The 19012-nt window shown below is 53.5% G+C and overlaps 1 protein-coding gene and 1 pseudogene across 2 annotated transcripts; one reads left to right on the forward strand and one right to left on the reverse strand.

The window, feature by feature from the left end:
- Nucleotides 1–249: 249 nt before the first annotated feature.
- On the forward strand, nucleotides 250–7735 carry LOC102369880 (gastrula zinc finger protein XlCGF57.1-like). Of its 2 annotated transcripts, XM_014527133.2 has the most exons (5): nucleotides 250–300; nucleotides 554–807; nucleotides 2266–2392; nucleotides 4111–4227; nucleotides 5444–7733. In XM_014527133.2, exons 2-5 carry the CDS (start codon nucleotides 583–585, stop codon nucleotides 6949–6951), a joined length of 1977 nt encoding a protein of 658 aa, XP_014382619.1. In that variant the 5' UTR covers nucleotides 250–300; nucleotides 554–582; the 3' UTR covers nucleotides 6952–7733. The 2 variants fall into 2 exon arrangements, with proteins under 2 accessions (XP_014382619.1, XP_025050611.1); XM_025194826.1 differs by lacking the exon at nucleotides 250–300 and having other exon boundaries at nucleotides 669–807; nucleotides 2161–2392; nucleotides 5444–7735.
- Nucleotides 7736–8142: 407 nt separating this feature from the next.
- LOC102370125 overlaps nucleotides 8143–19012 on the reverse strand; it is a 12825-nt pseudogene continuing 1955 nt past the window's right edge.

Raw genomic sequence — 19012 nt, forward strand, 5'->3', positions numbered from 1 at the left:
GGCACAGGATGCCAGGTGCCGACGCAGGGGCAGCACTGCTGGGCTCAGCTGCTCGCGCTGCCTGGTGCCAGCTGGGGCAAGGGGGAGGTCTGTGCTGCCCAGCCCCACCAGGCTCTGCCCTTGCTCTGCGGCTGCTGCTCCCTCTCCCTGCACCCCCTCCAGGCTGCAGCTGCAGCCGGTGCCAGCTGGGCCAGGGCGGAGCTGCAGCAGGACGTGATGCTGGGGCTAAATCCAGCCCCTTCCGTCCTCCCTCTCCCAGCTGGGGCAGGCCTGGTGGGAGGAGGAGCAAGAGGGCTGCAGGTCAGGAGTGAGGGGCACCAGCAGGGATGGGGGGCTGCAGGTCGGGAGTGAAAGGCACTGACAGTACATGGGGGCCGTGGGGTTTGGGAGGTACTTGGGGGTCCGACCCACTCCCTATGCTCTGTGTCGGGGCAGGACACCCGTGGCCCCTCGGTGCAGGCCAGGCCAGGGGCTGTGGGGCTAGCCTCGGCGCTGTGCCTCTGCAGTGGTGGGTCATGGTCACACAATAACACCCGCTGTCTCCTTCCCGCAGGGAGCCAGGAGCCTGGACACCCAGAGGAGATGGCTGCGGAGCTGGAGCCAGCATCAGCCGTGGGCTTCCCCTTCCCGGCACCGGTGACGATGGAGGAGCAGGACCCGGCTGGCCCCGAGTCCAGGGCGGGGGCCAAGGGGGAAAGGCCAGTCCCTTGTGCTGTCTGGACAGGGACAGGCAGAGCATCCCCGAGGTGGGCAGCACCACAGCGGGTCAAGCAGGAGCGGTTGGAGGAGCCCATCCGGCACTGGCAGGTGAGTGTCTCTGTGCTGAGCCTGTGGTGTCAAACGTGTCTCTGGGCTCAGTCCCCCTGGCCTGGCGCATCTGCTCCAGGCGGGCACGGGGCCATGGGAGGTGTGCAGCCGCTTGCAGGAGCTGTGCCAGCGCTGGCTGCAGCCCCAGCGCCGCGGCAAGGAGCAGACGCTGGAGCTGGTGGTGCTGGAGCAAGTCCTGCCCTGGGAGATGCAGAGCTGGGAGTGAGGGTACAGCATGGAGACCAGCACCGAGGCGGTGGCCCTGGCCAAGGGGTTTCAACTGGGGCTTTTCACGCTCCAGGTGAAAGGGTCTCACCCCCATCAATGCTGATACCCTGTCTCCGCATGTTTGCTTCCCCGTCTCTCCCAGCTCCCAGCAGCGGTGGTGCCCACAGCAGAGAGAGATCGTGGCCCTGAGCAAGGTGCAGGCTGCAGTGGGGTGTGGACGTGGAGCCAGGGTAAAGCCTGGCAAGAGTTGGGGGTGCAGGGAAGAGCTGGGGATGCAAGAGGAAGCTTCACCAGCGAGAGAGGCTGCATCCGAAGCAGGGAGGGCCTGATGGGAAGCAGGAGCTCACTGCTAAGTACAGATAACCTGAGATACTGGGGCTGGAAGTGCCGGTGTCAGCATCTGTGGGTCCAGTGCAGCCTCAGCTTCCTCGAAGGGGTGCTTCAAGAGAGCATTTAAGACTGGGGATGTCAGGGGAGAGACCTCAGGGCACTCGTTGGCAACCAGGCAGCACAAGGGAGCAGGAGGTGGGGGGTCTCTTCAGCTGACCCCACCAGGTTCGTCCTGAGAAGCTGCTCCTAAGCCCAGCAGGCTCCTTCCAGCCCAGCCAGTGCCAGGGCAGGGTCATGAGCTGGGAGCTTGCTCGGAGTGAGCCGTGTTCCTGACCCACTGGAGGAAAATCCAGGGTCCCACGCCACGGCTGGACACAAGAGGGATGGCTGCAGCAGCCCCAGATCAAGTAGGACATCAGCAGGGAGGTTCCCTGTGTTTTGTGGGGGCAGTAAATCTCCTGGGATTTGCAGTCTGCATGGCACTCCACCCCAAAGCCTCATCAGGGGTGGGGGAAAAAGATGACTCCTGGCATCACCAGCACCTAGTGTTTCTTGGGTGGTGCCTGGTGGAAACGGGTAAATCCTAGGATCCCCCTTGCAGGCAGGGTGCTCTCCCTGCCAGTCTCTGCTGTGAAAACAGCTTCCCCAGGGGAGACTCGGGGCACCTGGACCGCGGCCTCTGCTGGCATCGTTACAATGGCAGTGCCCTCCTGTAGACGCAGCGTATACTGGCAGAGGGAATAGCTACACCGACTCCCTGCTAAAGCAGACGATCACACGCTTCTCTGTCCGTAGAGCCGCATCCACACCAGACCCTTCCCTGTGTCAGCTGAGGAGTCAGACTCAGGTTGGTGGAGGCTGGAGCCGGAGATGCTGATGGTGTGATGTTTGTGACTGCAGCTCCCCGAGGCCTTCGAGGACGTGGCTGTGTACTTCACGCCGGAGGAGTGGCAGCTACTGGAAGCTGGAGACAAGGGGCTGTACCGGGACCAGATGCTGAGGAATTACCAAGCCCTCGTTTCCCTGGGTAAGGCTCTGGTTTTTGCTTCGTCCCTAGAGCAGTGCGAGATCAGAAATGTCCCCTTCTTCTATGCAATAATTTATCCTCAGTCTGGAATGAGTGACTATGTCGTTTTTATTCTCCTGTCATTGAAACTTGGGCAATTGCTCCCTTTCCGTTTGAAGGAGAAAGGTGACGTTATATTTAGTCAACATTCATTTTGAATCTGGTATCTCATATAGTTGTCTTCATTAAGTGCAAAACCACCATTCCCCTTCCTCTCCTAATGCTTCAGGCACTTCCACAGGCTGAGTATATGAACATATTGGGAGTGTCTACACGTGCATTTACTGCACAGGAAGTTACTGCGCAGTAAGCAGCTGTTAAATTGGCAACTACACATGTAGGTGTTACTGCGCAGTAATGCTGTGTGCGCTCCAACTTGGGAGTAAAGTTACTCCCAAGTCGGAGCGCGCACAGTGCTACTGTGCAGTAAGGCGTCTACATATGTGCCCCAGAGTACAGCTGGGTCTCAGTTACGTTGTAAGAACAAGGGGTCCAGTTGTACATGGCTACCTTCTCTGAATCCCAAAGTGAATCTGCATTAAATGCTTTCTATAGTATAAAGCTGCCGGTCAACCTTGCTAAAAAGCCTGGGCTTTCTGTTTATGTTAACATTGACCATGTCTTCCTCTCTCTGATATTCTCTTTCTTTATTTAATCTTTGAGAATAGCCCAAAGTCGGCAGGTATGATAATGTGTGGACCCATGTTGCTCTCACAAGGTATCAGCCTTTGAGTTTGGTTATGACTCTACTTTTAGTGATCCTGCAACCTATTTTTATTGAATGGACATGATTTTGTCATCGTCCTTTTGCTTGGAAACTGGGTTGCCTGGTGCCATCCTGTGGGCTTTTTTATTCTGCAAAAATGTGTCGTCTTCCTTCTTTTATCCATCTCCCTAATGCAAATGCACTGTATCCTAAGTACATACATCTCTGCATCACCTCACCCATCGGATGAAAAGACCACTAAGGTTGCCTCTCCAGCTGTTATAGCATCATCGTTTCCTATGCAGTGCCCAAATTAATTATTTTCTCTCCCAAACACAACCTTTTATTGTCATCAGTGTGTCATTGACTCTTCACTTCTAAGACCCACCCCTGCAAACCTTTATTTATTGAGACTAAATCCATTTCAATTTTTTTTCACTTGGATTTACCCTAATAAAATGAGCTGGATGTATTCTCATGACTATGTTCACTGTCTCTCGCTTCAAATCAAATTCGTATCTGGAAAATCTATAAAAGCATCCTTTTTTCCTCCTGGCATATCACAGACCCCTGCATCTCTGCCCACCTTCTTTGGTGAGTTTTTTGAGGGATTGATGCTTTATATTTCATTTGACCATCGTTTCCCTTACTTGGGTGACAGAGGGCATGATCTAGTGAAGGTTTCTGCCTGTAGTGTCTTCTCTTTTGTCTTCAACATTGTAATGAGGATTCAAAGGAAAGGAGAGGAGGACATTTCAGTCCACTGAATCCATTCTCTGAATTTGAATCGGGCACTGAATGGTGGAATAACCTGAATAGATACAGAGCTCCCACACTAGTTTACATGTCCTTCTTGCTAAGTGTCCTCCTTTCAGTCGCCCTTAGAGTATCTGAGTCCATTGGATCCTTTCTCCAAGTCCAAACTGGGTCCTGGATGATGAAATAACCATCCCCTCTACCCTCCCCGACACAGGATACCGAGGTCCCACACCAGCCTTAATCTGCCGCATCCAGCGAAGGGAGATGGAGCTCTGGGCCTGTGATGATGAGGAAGGTGGAGAAAGCTCGCTGTCTGAGGACATGTCCCTCGGTGAGTCTTGCGCGTCCCTGCCCACCTCAGAACTTGTGACTGCCCTGTGGGAACTGGAAACCTGAACACTTGCCTTGAGCGGGTGCCACGAAGTCCTGACATCACACAGCTCGGCCAGATCTGTGTTGTCCAGGCAGTTGTGCGTCCAGGCAGGTGTGTGTACCCACTCCTTGCATTTGAGTGATGCAGGGACAGAGAACTGATCCCTTATTCTACCCCTACTTAGGGCCCTCTGCATGGGAAATCTGCCTTCAGCCCTTCAGATCCCTGTCTCTGGAGGCATGTTGGCAAGGGTTTGTCATGGAAGGGAGGGCCTGCCCATAGTGAAGTCTCTCTCTTTCATATGCCATTTTAGGGTTACAACATTCATAGATTAATATCTAAATTTGATAACCATTCAACTGCCTGGATTGATTTTTAAATTGCCATTACTTGATCTTATTGGGCAGGCATTCATTCACAGCGTTGCACCATCTGGAAAATTGCACCGCAATCGCTCCCTTTGATTTTTCCATTTATGGAGTAGGTGTCCACATTTTCCATGAAGTGTCTGGATGACATCCAGGGAGGGCCAAATAACCGAGTAATGAAATGCTAGGGACAAAGCCAACCTGCTGCCTTGTTTTCACATACAAATCTGGTAGCCCTGCGGTACCATGAGGTTACATTTCCACCTTTCCTCAGCAATGCAAGTAATGTAACCCAACCTGGTCCAACCCAGCTCCACTATACCTGTATTCCCCACTCTGGCAGGGCATGATCTTGTTTGAATTGCCCCATGGTGGCCATCGGAGATGGCAGAAACCCTCCGGGGGTTATTAAAGATTGGGCTGTAGAGATGCTGGTGCTCCCTGCTGCTACTGGTCCTGTTGCTTAGTCCAAACTGGAAGTTTCCTGCCCTCTGTATCAGGCAGAAGAATAAAGGCAGTGTTCAAATAATCTCTCCAGGTGCATGAAATGCCTACTAGGTGCAATTGGGATTCACAAGCTTTCAGGCCTGGAGGGATACAAGCACCTCCTTGTTTCCACCACGTTGTGCTCCGCAAGTGGGGCACACGGGGTACAAGCCGTGAAACCATAGAGAATTAGACCCTTTGTTCTTACAAAGTAACTGAGACCCCACCGTACTCTGGGGCACATCCTAGCATGGGGAATAGCAGATCTTTCCTTTGCCAGCTGGACAGGGACTAATTTTGGGGCTCCTGTCTCTACCCAGCAGATGCTGAGACACTGGGCAGAGCTGAGGAAGGGCCTGCCATGCTGAAGCTGCAGCAGGCTGGAAACCAGCTCCACACCCAACAGGGACACAGAAGAGTGGAGACCCAAAGGAGTAGGGATGGATGTGAAGGGCAGAGAGACCTGAAGAGCCACAAAGGCATGGTTCCCGTGGGGCAGGGGCTGCATTTATGTGGAAAGCCTGGGGACAAACAGGAACTTGGGGCCCACTGGGGAACCCACTGGAGGGAGAATGCCCACGCGTGTGCTGTGCATGAGGATAACTTCCACCATACGTGCCTTCTCCTCGGGCACCAGGGAATTGACTCCAGGGATCACCCACGCCTCTGCCCTGAGTGTGGGAAGAGCTTTGGCACCCTGAGCGACCTCCGAGTGCACCAAGGTGTGCACGTGAGGGAGCCGCTGTACCACTGTGCCGAGTGCAAGAAGAGCTTCACCAAGTGGGATCACCTCCAAAGCCACACGTGCATGCACGTGGGGGAGACGACGTTCCCCTTCCCACACTGCGGGAAGAGCTTCGCCAAGAGCCCCCCGCTCGTGCAACGTCAGTGCGTGCACCCGGGGGAGAAGCCATTCACCTGCAGCCAGTGCGGGAAGAGTTTCACAAAGAGCTCCACGCTCACGCAGCACCTGCGCAGGCACATGGGGGAGAAGCCGTTCTTGTGCCCGCAGTGTGGGAAGGGCTTCATCAAGAGGTCCGACCTCACCAATCACCTGCGCGTGCACACGGGGGAGAGGCCCTTCTCCTGCAGCCAGTGCGGGAAGAGCTTCACCCACAGCTTCCACCTCACCAATCACCTGCGCGTGCACACGGGGGAAAAGCCATTTTCCTGCAGCCAGTGTGGGAAGAGCTTCACGCAGAGCTCCCAACTCACCACGCACGTGCGCGTGCACACGGGGGAAAAGCCCTTCTCTTGCCCCCAGTGCAAGAAGAGCTTCAGCAACAGATCGACGCTCACAAGTCACCTGCGTGTGCACACGGGGGAAAAGCCGTTCTCCTGCCTGCAGTGTGGGAAGACCTTCACCAAGAGCTCCACGCTCACGCAGCACCTGCGCGTGCACACAGGGGAAAAGCCATTCTCCTGCAGCCAGTGTGGAAAGAGCTTCACGCAGAGCTCCAATCTCATGCGGCACCAGCGCATGCACACGGGCGAGAAGCCCTTCTCCTGCAGCCAGTGCGGGAAGAGATTCACCGAGAGCTGCAAGCTCACAAACCACCTGCGTGTGCACACTGGCGAGAAGCCTTTCACCTGCGGCCAGTGCGGGAAGAGCTTCACCAAGAGCTCCACGCTCACGCAGCACCGACACGTGCACACGGGGGAGAAGCCCTTCTCCTGCAGCCAGTGCGGGAAGAGCTTTGTGCAGAGCTCCATGCTCATGCAACACCTGCATGTGCACACGAGGGAGAAGCTGCTCTGTGCCCACTGTGGGAAGGGCTTCATTAAGCGGTCCAATCTCAACAAACACCAGCGCGTGCACATGGGGTAGAAGCTATTTTCTTGCACCCCGCTTCTGTCACTGGCACGTGCACAAGGGCAAAAAGCCGTGCCACTGTGCCCAGCGACAGAAGTGTTTCTGGCAGAGATCTACCCTGAGCAAGTGCAAGGAAACCCATGGTTTTTACTGTCCTTGATTATCTTGTCTCGTTCTATGTCCCCTGCTCCTGCAGGAGAACCAGTTTGGATGAGATACTCAATAAATGAAATATCCCCAAATTGGGTCTCAGCTGCTTTGTCCTAGGGCGCTCCCAAGCCTCCTCTGCGGTTCACTGCTGTGCTTCTTACATGCCAGGACAGGTCTGCCTAGCAAGTCTTATCTTGTGGAGGGGATGGGGGGGAATAGAAAAAAAGTTGGATATTCAGGAATTAACTGTCTCACCAGCCTAAGGAGACCGAGCCTCTGGGTCTGTTCCACCATAACCCCACCAAAACCCCCTTGCCCCTTACATTGCTGGTTCCTTTTCAGCAGAAGGGCTTAAAAAAATCCAGATAATTTTCTGAAGGTGACAATGGTCCCTCCACAGTAGGGTGGATGAAGGGCAGTAAGCACAGCCCCAAATTGGGAGGGATACTTGGGGAGGGCTCCAACGTAGACTAGGCTGGTGTGACTCAGTGCATTTAATATCTGTCTCTGTGCCTGTGGGATCTCCCAGCATCAGAGCCTGCAAATCTGCACTCGCACTCTCCAAGTGCTCCTAAAGGAGCCGGCATGGACAGACACCAGGTGCCAAATCAGGGCCGTGGCTTCTCCTCCCCAGTGCAGCTGATCTGCTCTGCCCCCTTGCTCTGAGCATCTCTCCCCTTAACTCCCCAGTACTCCCAGTCCAGAGCCAGCCTGCTTGGTAAGGGTACAAGTAGCTGGGCTGAAAAGTAGCTTTGATGCAGGGTGGCAAGAGACGTCATCAGAGTCTGCAACAAGCATACAATGTTGAAGCCACACTTCCACATCCCATATTTCCCACTCCCTGCCATTTCTACTGTCTTCAGTGTGATCCTCCTTCTTGCCCATGAACTAGAAAGAGGCATACCCTTGTTGGATGGGTCGGGCCTAGTTTTAATCTGCACTCGCACTCTCCAAGTGCTCCTAAAGGAGCCGGCATGGACAGACACCAGGTGCCAAATCAGGGCCGTGGCTTCTCCTCCCCAGTGCAGCTGATCTGCTCTGCCCCCTTGCTCTGAGCATCTCTCCCCTTAACTCCCCAGTACTCCCAGTCCAGAGCCAGCCTGCTTGGTAAGGGTACAAGTAGCTGGGCTGAAAAGTAGCTTTGATGCAGGGTGGCAAGAGACGTCATCTTTGTACCACCATAAACGTTTTTATGGAGGCATAAAGTGAAAGCAAATAGACGCCCGCGCCTTCTGCCGCACCACAACTGCTCACATTTGTGGCCGCAGCAGAAGGCAATAAAAAACCAGGGCTTCTTTAATGCTGCCCACATCTGTTTGCTTATGGCAGATGAGCTCAGACAGCGTGAATCTGCCCGGGCTGCCCAGGATCCCCCGGGCAGGGCTTGCTCAGGTTTGAGGGGTGGCAAGCACTTGGGAGTGCCGGTGGGCCATCAAAGGTCTGCCAATGACTAACAAGGTCTATTATGATGGCATAGTTAAAGCCCCCCAGTTTCTAGGCAATGAGGCAGGTAGCATCCCTCCTGGCCAACTTTCGGTCCCCAGCCTGAAAGGCCTGGTTCCCACTTACAGCGGGGCAGACCGAGAGCAGCCTTTGATAGACCTTCCCCAAGGATGCCATCCTGCAGAGTGTTTTGCATTTCAGTTTCTTTGACCCATGCACCCTCACCTACGCCCACCACCCTTTGAAAATTCACTGAGCATTGGGCACTGTCCAAAGGCATGGCAAAAAGGCCCATCCCCTCCCTCCGTCTGTGGCCACCTCCAGTGCAGAGACAAACCAGACAGCCCATCAAAAGCACTGAGGGTCATTCAAGTCACAAGGTTTATTTCCTTTACAAAAAACCTTTGCAAGATAGGGCAAGTGGACTTGTCAGGACTAGTGGAAAAGGGATGAAGGAAAGACTGTGCTTGATGATGGGTAATTCACTTCTTCGGGTAGCCCCTGTTGGAGGATCGCTCAGTCGAATAGCTTTGGGAGTAGCAAAGGGACCTTGATGGCAATAGTACAGCGTGCCACATGTCACTCAGTCTCTCTCACACTCTTCACAGGACAGGCAACACTTGCTAGGGCAGCTACCTCCTTCACCCCAACAATCTGCCTTTCATCCATGCCCTCTGCCCAGAGGTTCCTTCCAAAAGCCCCCAGGCCAGGGTCCTGGCTGCACAGCAATGCCCCCGGTGCAATTGGCTCCTGCTCCCAGTCACTGGGAACAACCCTTGGATCTCAGTGATTTCACTGGAAGGGGAAGGAGCTAGGAAATTGGAGTCCTTGGTCCCTGAAAGGGGCTCTGTTCCCCAGTCCATTAGTACGTCATGGAGAACAGGTAACACCTATAGGAATACCATGTTTAGTTTGGGGCATTACAAGCAGAGAAGGCTTTAGAAACAATGGGGCAGGGGAAAGCAGGATGAGGGGAGCAGCAGGCACCCAGGCATCATGATACATCATTGTGGAGAGACCGAAGGACAAAACCTGCAGAATTGGGCTCAGGGGGAGGCAGCAACATGGGCATGAGCTCGTTTGCAAAATAGGTTATATGAGGTGGGAATCGGGGTGGAGAGCAGGGATGCTTTCCCAGCTGTAAGTGTCCATATTCTTGCAATCCAAAAGCCTGACATACCAGGAACCCGGGACCCAGGAGAGAGAACCCAAAGTCCCCAAAGCCCACCCCCTTGCAGGCAGAGGCTGTGTATATGCATTTAATGAGTGTGGCCTGTTGTCATGGTAGAAAAACTTACTCAGAGCCAGGTGTAGAGACCCTTGAATGCTGAGGTCCTAAATAGTGAATAGCTTGTAGTGCTGACACTGCAGCCAGGGCAAAGGGGCTGGGGCTGTGCACCCCACTTAGTACACTCTGCCGGCTCCCTTAGTCTGCCTGGCAACAGATCACTGGCGATACATAGGGGATGCATGCAAGTTAACACGCACCCCCTGAGTTTGTCAGTGCATGCCCTGCAAAAAGTGCCACTGATGCTGCTGGCGGCACCTGCAGGTGGTCACCGCTCACTGCCACCCCCCTCACCACCATCGGCTTCTGCGGATGGTGACCAACAGCTGGTTGGCACTTGCCATCCCCCTGTCCCCGCTGCTGTCAGTGCTGCACCACCTGTGGGAGCTCACCACTCGCCGCCGCCATGCTCCCACTGCCGACAGCACTGGCGCTGCCTGCGGGAGCTCGCCGTGCCCCGACCCCTGGCCTCCGAGGGCACGCAGTGGTCATGCAACAGATGGCAATAGTGCATAGAGCAGCCCTGATAAGCTAACCCAGACTGCCCATGGTCAGCCTGTACAGACATTTGCTCTCCCAGGAGCAATTCTCCTGGGATTGATTTAACCCAGGTAATTTTGTTCCTGGAGCCACCATATTTGCCCTGGGAGGAAAATCCTGAACATTTGTACACTCACGCCTTCTTCTGGGAGAGCAGAGACTCTTGAAGGAGAAACTGAATGTCTGTGCATGGCCAGAGATTTAACCCTGGTTGTTCCCAGGTCATGTTTCCCCTGGAGTGCCCATTTTTACTCTGGGATAAAATATCTGAACATCTGTACATGCATAGTTTCTCCTTGGAGAGCAGTGGGTCTCCTAAGAGAAATGATGTCCATACAAGGCCAGAGTCACAGCTGCTCCTGTGGCTGGATGCATGGATGTCAGGCCAGGTGCTCCTGGCCTCCGAAGCCCTTCCGGCTGTCAGGACAGCTGAGCGAATTCTCCCCCAAGTGGAGGCGCCGGTGCTTGGCCAGGTGGGAAGCCTGGTTGAAGCTCTTCCCGCAGTCGGGGCACTGGTAGGGCTTCTCGCCTGTGTGGATGCGCTGATGCCGAGCCAGACTGGAGCGGCTGCTGAAGCTCTTCCCGCAGTGGTCACAGCGGTGTGGCCCTTCCCCAGCGTGCACGTGCCGATGCCGGGCCAGATCTGAGGGGCAGATAAAGCTCTGGCCACACTTGGCACAGCCGTATGGGTGCTCCCCGGAGTGGAGGCGCCGGTGCCGGGCCAGGTGCTGTGGGCGCCCAAAGCCCTTGCCACAGTCAGGGCAGCGGTGGGACTTCTCCCCTGAGTGGATGCGCCGGTGCTGGGCCAGGTTGGAGGAGCGGTTGAAGCGCTTGCCACACTCTGGACAGCGGTAGGGCTTCTCACCTGTATGGATAAGCCGGTGTCGGGCCAGGCGGGAGCGGTCACCAAAGGTCTTCCCACAGTCCCCGCAGCGGTGCAGGTGCTGCCCGGAGAGGAGGTGCAGGTGCTGGGCCACGAAGGTCTTCTCGCACTCAGTGCAGACGGGCAGCACCTCTCCCAGGTGGAGTTTGCTGGGGGTGGCCAGGTGAGCAGAGCACTTCCCGTGCTCGGGAAGCACGTGTGGTCTCTCGTGTAAGGCCAAGTGCAACAGGCACTCCAAAAGCTTCCCGTGCTGGGCTCTCTCTCTGTGCTGGATGGCAAGTTCCTGCTTTCCCCAGAGGTCCCCCACCCCAGGTTCGCTCAGCTGTAACTTCTCTTGCAAGTGAAGCTTTATCTCCGGGACCTTCAGCTCCTCCACGCCTTCTCCAAACCTCTGGCTCTCTCCAAGCTCTGCCCTCATACTGCTCTGGTAGACATCTGGAGAGGGTTCCTGGCTCACAGCCACATTCGCCCTCTGTTCTTCAGGTGTGGCCTGCCTTTCCTGCAACTGGCCTCGCTCAGGTTTAAAGAAGAGCCTGTCCCCGGATTGCCCTGTGGAAGTCTGCAGAAGCTCCAGGGTTTCCTCAAGAGGCTGCTCCTCTTCCCCGCTGAGCACCCCAGCACCTGCTGGGTGGGAAAGGGAACCTGGATATTAGTCCCTGTCCTGCTGGGGAAAAGTGGCTATTCTCCTAGGCTAGGATGAGCCTCAGAGCAGGGCTCGGCCTTAGCCCCTGAGCACCCTGTGAGAATGAGGTTCACTTCCTAGGCATCCCAGTCTTGGGGGTGCAAGGGAGGTGTGGTGTGCCATGCTAACCTGCCTTTAGGCAATCAGCTTTGAATCCATTTTCTGTCCTAGCTCTGAACCCATCTGACTGGGGAGAACTGTGGTGCTTTAGACCCACCTGGACGAGCTGGTCTTGTCTGCACACACCAGAAGGGAGGGTGATAAGAGCCATGGATGATGGGAGATTTCATGCCCCAACAGCACCCATGAGGGGAGGGTGCAGGGAGCAGTTGCCTGTCCCCATATTACTGAATTGCAAGGAGTGGAAAGGAAACCTGCCTGGACAACGCAGGAGAGGGGAAGCCCCTTGGAGCAGCAGTTCAAATTAGGTTCACAGGCTTCCAGCTCCTGAGTGGGAGGTAGAGCAGAGGCACTGATAAGACTCACCTGGGGATGAGCCCTTGGACCACGAGCTTTCTCCGCAGTCCTCATCATCCCAGACCCAGAGATCCACCTCCCCTCGCTGGATGCGGCGGATTAAGTCCGGCGTAGGACCTTGATAGCCTGTTGGAAGACGTGCAGAAAGGGTGGGGATTTTTGGTGATTCTCCCTCCATTGCCAAGCTGGGATGTGCGGGAGGGAGCCAATGGACTCAAGCCTTCTACTGGGGGCTCGGAGAAATAGGGAAGGCGGATGTTTGGGATGAAAAGAAAAGCACTACAGGCAGAAGCCCTCAACAGATGATGGTCTGTGTCCTCCAGGTAAGCAGAAGGATCGTCATATGTCATGGACAGCATCAACAATGCAGAAGTGTATAAAGGACATAAATCTTACAGTAGCACCATGGAAAATGGGCAGAGGTGCAGTGATATGTGACACACCGGAAAGAAAACCATTAGTATTATATTATACACACATACACACACATACATACAAACCCACACCCATGTATATATACACCCCCCTACACATACACATATACACACACACATATATAATATATATATACACCTATATACACACACATATATAGATATATATACACATACACACACACAGATAGATAGATAGATAGATAGATATGCACCCCTACACACACACACACACATGTATATATACATACACACACACATAGATAGATAGATAGATAGATAGATAGATACCCCTACACCCACACACACATATATTCACCCCCACACACATATACACATATATATAGATATATATACATACACACACACATAGATAGATAGATAGATACCCCTACACCCACACACACACATATATGCACCCATACACACACACATATACGACCCTACACACACACACACACACATACACATATGCAATGCACCCATACACACACCCATATATGACCCTACACACACACACACACACACACACACACACACACATATATGCTGTTGCTAAAATGTTATAAACAGTGCATTGGAGATAGTGCAGAGATGCTGGGAGGGCAAAGGGAGATCATCCTGCGAAGGAATTGCTGCATATGGAAGCACCAGGGGTTAGACCAAGAGGAAGACCTAAGCAAAGTAATGCATGAAAACACGAGAGACCTGGGCAATGAGAAAACAGTGGGAGAAAGTGGATTGAAATCACCATCCCAAACTTCATAACAACGAGACTGTAAAAGAACAAGGAGAGGAAGGGGACATTGCCAAGCTCACACAGCTCCAGGGAGAAGCAAGAAAGAGAAGGTTACCCAGGGAAATGAGGGCTTGGTAATTCCTCAGCATCTGGTCCCGGTAAAGCCCCTTGTCTCCATCTTCCAACCGTTCCCACTCCTTCCGCGTGAAATACACGGCCACGTCCTCAAAGGCCTCCTGGAGCTGCGGTCACAAGGATTACACACTCAGCCCTATCCAGCCCCCACAGCCTTGAGCCTTACACTGCACTAAAAAGGGTTGCCAGCTCAGCTCTGCCAGGTAGGGATGCAACACCCTCCGGTATTCAGCTGACATGGGATGTAGATACATCTCTGAGGACAGAAGAGTCCATTTGTCTGCTTTGGCCCATCTCATCCAAGGAGACGGCACAGCTACCTTGTCCGCTGGCACAGGCTACTTCACCGCAAGAGCCTCTCTACTGCAGGCACCCTGTGTGTCCCCTGGAGAAGCTGGCTTCACGGCAGTGACTCATAAGGAAACCCCCCTGCCTGGAAGAGGGGAACCCAGGGATTTATCCTTCTCCACCAGACACAACCCCAGGGAAGTCCAGGACCTTGCAGGGTGGTGTCAGGAGTCTCCCTTTGCTTCCCATGTAGCTCTGGAGGGCCTAGAGTCTAGGGGGAGGATTTACTGTCCCCATACAACACAGGGGACCTCTTGGCGGACGTCCTACCTAAGCAGGTACTGCTGCAGCCTTCCCTGACGTGCTGGACGGAGGAGTGGAAAAAGGGGAGGACTAGAGACAGGGATAGGGAACGTGACTTTCTAATGGCTTGGGATAGGGTTGGGATTCAGTGCAGAAAAAATCAGCCTGAAAACAGAAAAATGAGATAACCGCGGCAATCCAGCTCCATTCCCAGAAACTGCAGCATGACAGTTCCTGGAGTAAGAAAACATCTGGATTTCACAAGGCACAAAGCACAGCTCTGGGCCTGGAGGGGATCCTTCAGCTGGGATGCTCACAGTCAATGCTCAAACACCACTGGCAAGGGGACTGGCGCTAGGGTTCATTTCATTGTCTTATGGGTTGTGCAAACACCGGTATTCCCTGTATCCATCATCCATACCAGGTTGGGGCCTGGTCGGGGTGTGACTGCTGCAAATGTGGTGTCGTGCTGTGTTCCCATGCACCGCTTCAGGCTGTGCCACGTGGGCACAGCTGGAGCAGCTGGCACGGTTTATACATGACCCCGAGTCCCCGGCATGTGGCTGGGTCAGGCAAGAGCTGCTCCAGCTGTGCCCGCATGGCCCAGAGCAAGGACAGCGTGGCACAGACCTGGCCTGGCCGCGTGCTGGGGACTTGAGGTGGAGGAGATGCAATGAGCTCCTGAGCTTTCCCCAGAGTCCCTCCCTGATGGCGTGGTGGCACGCAGCCTTTGTCACTAGGAAAGCTTCCTCTTGTGACTTGTTAGGTCTCTCTGATCCCCAAATCCTTTTCCACACCCCTGGCTCCTCATGGGCTCTGTCTCCAACTATAGCTGGGCCCTTACTCACCTCCATGCTTTCCCTCTGCTTTGGAGGCCTGCCCTGCCCCTTCTGCAGTAGGCTGGGCTCAGGTGTCGGGAAGCCCCTCTCCCCCAGTCTCCCTGGGGACGTTGGCAGCAGCTCCAGGCTTGCAGGCCCTTCCTCAGGAGGGTGCTCCTCAGCTTTGCTCAGGGTCACTGCACCTGCTGGGAGGGGTAGAAAATCCACAGGTTGCACCCGGTGCCGCTGGCCCAGGGAAAGCCCTGCTACCCTGCCATGCTAGTACATGCTTAAGCCAGCTCTGCATGTGGGAGAGCAGAGAGAAGGCAGCCCATGTCCCACAGCTCTGGCTAATAGACCTCCACAGCCATAAAGGTGGAGATGTAGCCCCAGCGACTCAGCATGCCAAGTGCAGCACCATGGTGGAAGAACAGAAGTACTGTGCTGGGTCACACCAGCGGTCCCCGTAGCCCAGCAATGGCAAAAATGGATGCTATAGCATAAAACAAGTGGGGCTATCTTACGCCTTGACGTAATGAATTAGCTATTTTGTGTATCTCTGGGTGCGTCTACATGAGACGCTACTGCGCAGTAGCATTGGGGGGCACTAACCGTGACATGACACTACTGCGCAGTAGCGTTGGGGGGCACTAACCGTGACATGACACTACTGCGCAGTAGCACTGGGGGGCACAAACCGTGACGTGACACTACTGCGCAGTAGCACTGGGGGGCACAAACCGTGACGTGACACTACTGCGCAGTAGCGTTGGGGGCACTAGTGTTGTGCAGTAGCTCATTGCTACTATGCAGTAGCATCCGGAAAAACCATGCAGGGACGGTACTGCGCAGTAACACAGGGATGGTACTCTGCAGTCATTTAGTAGTTGGTCGTGCAAGTACTAAATGACGGTGCAATAACAACTGCGCAGTCCGCCGCTCATGTAGATTCGGCTTCTGAAGACAGATGTGTGTGACCTATTTGTAACCCGTCAGTCAGCGAGCAGTGAGAGGAAGTGGTTTCATAACCCAGACTTCAGCAAAAGATCTGAGGCCACTTCCCGAGACAGCAAGATGCATACAGCGCATCAGCGAGTGAAATGATTGGATGCTGGTACAGTACCGCAGGAAACCAGACATGCATTCATAGAATTTAGACGGCATTGTGAAACGCGACTGGGTCATTCAAAGGTGATTAGTTCACTCTCAAAACCACAGTAGCCTGCCCTCAATGAATATAAAAGGCCTTTTCCCTGTTCCTTTGTTCACCTTTCATAGTTTTATAGACCTCTTATATATCCCCCCTTAGCCTTCTTCTTCCCAAACTGGAGAGGCCGAGCCTTCCCAGTCTTTCCTGACATGGCTGCTGCTCCAGGCCTCTCATCATTTTGGTTGCCCTTTTCTATTTCTACTCCATCCTTTTGGAGACGTGGGGACCACAACTGCAGACAGGGCTCAAGATGTGGGCACACCATGGATTTGTGTATAATGGCATGGGGATGCTCTCCATTTTCCTTTCAATACCTTTCTTAATGATGCCCAGCATATTTGGACATCATTAAAAAAGGCATTGAAAAGGAAAATGGCCTCGTTTTTGGTTGCTGCTGTACATGGAGAAGATGTTTTCAGAGTTACCCACCATGACTCTGAGATCTCTTTCCTGAGATGTAACAGCCAACTCAGGAGCCAGCACCGAGTCTGTCCAGTTGAGGTTATTTTACCCTAGGTGCATTACCTTGCACTTGTCAACAGTGAATTTCATTTGCCATTTTTTTGCCCACTCACTTAACTTGGTGAGATCTTTCTGCAGATCTTCCCCATCAGCCTGGGAGTTGATTACCCAGAATAATGTGGTATCATCTGCAACTTGGAGATGTCACTGTGCACCAACATTTCCAGATCATTGGATGAAAAGGTTGAACAAAACAGGACCTAGCACAGATCCCTGGCAGCACCCTGCTTGTGACCTTCCTCCATCCTGCAAAGTGAGTGTTTGGCTCTACCCTGCGTTCCCTATCTTTTAACCAGCTCTCAATCCATGAAAAAGGCTTTCCTCTAATCCCAGGGCAACATTTAGGAGGAAAAAAAAAGCCTTTGGTGAGGGATCTTGTTGAAAGCTTGTAGAAAATCCAAATATATTATCCCAATTGGATCCCACATGTCCACGTGCTTCAAAGCAGCTCCAGCAGATTGGTGAGGCAGGATTTATTTCCCTTTATGAAAAACATGTGGGCTTTTCCCCAGCACATCCTATTTGTCCACGTGATAGCTGATTTTATTCTCTATAATAGATCCTACCCATTTGCTGAGGACGGAAGTGAGACTCACTGGTCTGTTGGTCCCTAGCTTGCCTCTGGAGACTTTCCTGAAGGTGGGTGTTAGCAACCCCTCAGCCCTCCGACACAGGGCATTTGCAACTGCAATTTCACCACGGAGGTCCTTCCAAGCTCTTGGGTGCATGCCATCTGATCCTGGTGACTTATTGGTATTTAGTTTATCAATTTGTGCTAAAACTTCCTCTGTGGTGACAGCAACGTGGCACTTAGACACGTTGTCCTGGCTCAGCAACCTGCTGCTGTTTGGCATGCGAGATCTTTGGACTTAACCTTGCCGGCATCCACAGGTCTGCTTCTGGCTCCCCCGCTTTCTTCTTCAAGGCAGTATGGGGTCTGCATGATAGCCCCCTCTGTGGCTGTGTCAACCCCACCCACGCGCTCTTCTGAACCCATTGGTTTTCCCCCTTTTTTTGGATTAAAGACTGCTCTCCAACTTTGCAAATTTTTACTGCCAGCAGCCTGGCTCTGGTCTGGTTTAGGAGAAGCTTGTCTTTTCGGTACAGATCCCTCCGGTCCTCAAAGGTTAATCTGTTCCTTTTAAACCTAAACCCCTCATCCCTGCACCATCCCGGACTGAGAGTCTGGACTCTGCTGGTCTCTCTGGCCTTGCACGTGGAATAGGGAGCGTTTCAGAGCACGCTACTGCGGAGATCCTGCACTTTAACCTCCTGCCTAGCGGCCTAAATTTAGCTTGCAGAACCTCTATCCTATATTCCCCTATGTCACTGGCCTCCATATGGACCAGTGCCTACTACCAGCTGTTGTGGGGGTCCTCTAGCTTTGCCACCAGCAGGCAAGCCACCATGCAGTCCTCCTGGACATCACACACCCAGCTATTTATGTGCCTAGTGATCAAATCCACCTGCTTCCTTCTATCTTATGGACTCCCCTCTGTCAGAGGAGTATCCTCCATTCGAGAGGACATTAGGACATGGTCTGGAAGGTGGGTCCTAAGTATGGGATCATTTTGCTCCATTCCAGCTCGATGCCTTCCAGCCTTGAGGCTCTCCTCCTCTTCTGTCACTCAGGGGTTGCTATAACGGAGGTGGGACTGATCTATAACATCCCTGAAAGCCTAGAAAGCTATCTGCCCCCCCTAGCTGCCCCAGCTCCACCACCTTCACCTCAAGAAAATGCACTTGGTCTCTCAGAGCCAGCAGCTCCTGGCCCCGGGTGCACGCATGCAAAACCTAACCTAGGGCAGGTAATCAGACCCAGGGCGCTCAGGAAAATAAACTGGATAGCATCCACCCTGCTGCTGGGCTTTTCCCTGCCGTTTAAGTGGTAGAAACTCATTATGCTCCCTTAGGGAGGTTTTATTTAGGGGCTCCCTTAGATTAGAAACCTTGAATGTAGGCATTGATTTGACTCTGCATTAATTGCAGCTAAATATAAAACAAGGGATGGAAGGATGCCTATTAAAAAGTTTGGGCAGAAACACGGCTCCTTACCTGCTTCTGGAGAAGGGTCTTGTCTAGGGAGCAAGGCCAAGGAGCTTTCATCTGCTGAGCAGTCTCCGGTCTCTTCAGTGCCAAGGGCACCTGGAGCAAATCCTGCTGA

This window comes from Alligator sinensis, unplaced genomic scaffold (genome assembly GCF_000455745.1).
Source record: "Alligator sinensis unplaced genomic scaffold, ASM45574v1 scaffold363_1, whole genome shotgun sequence".
NCBI classification, from domain to species: domain Eukaryota; kingdom Metazoa; phylum Chordata; order Crocodylia; family Alligatoridae; genus Alligator; species Alligator sinensis.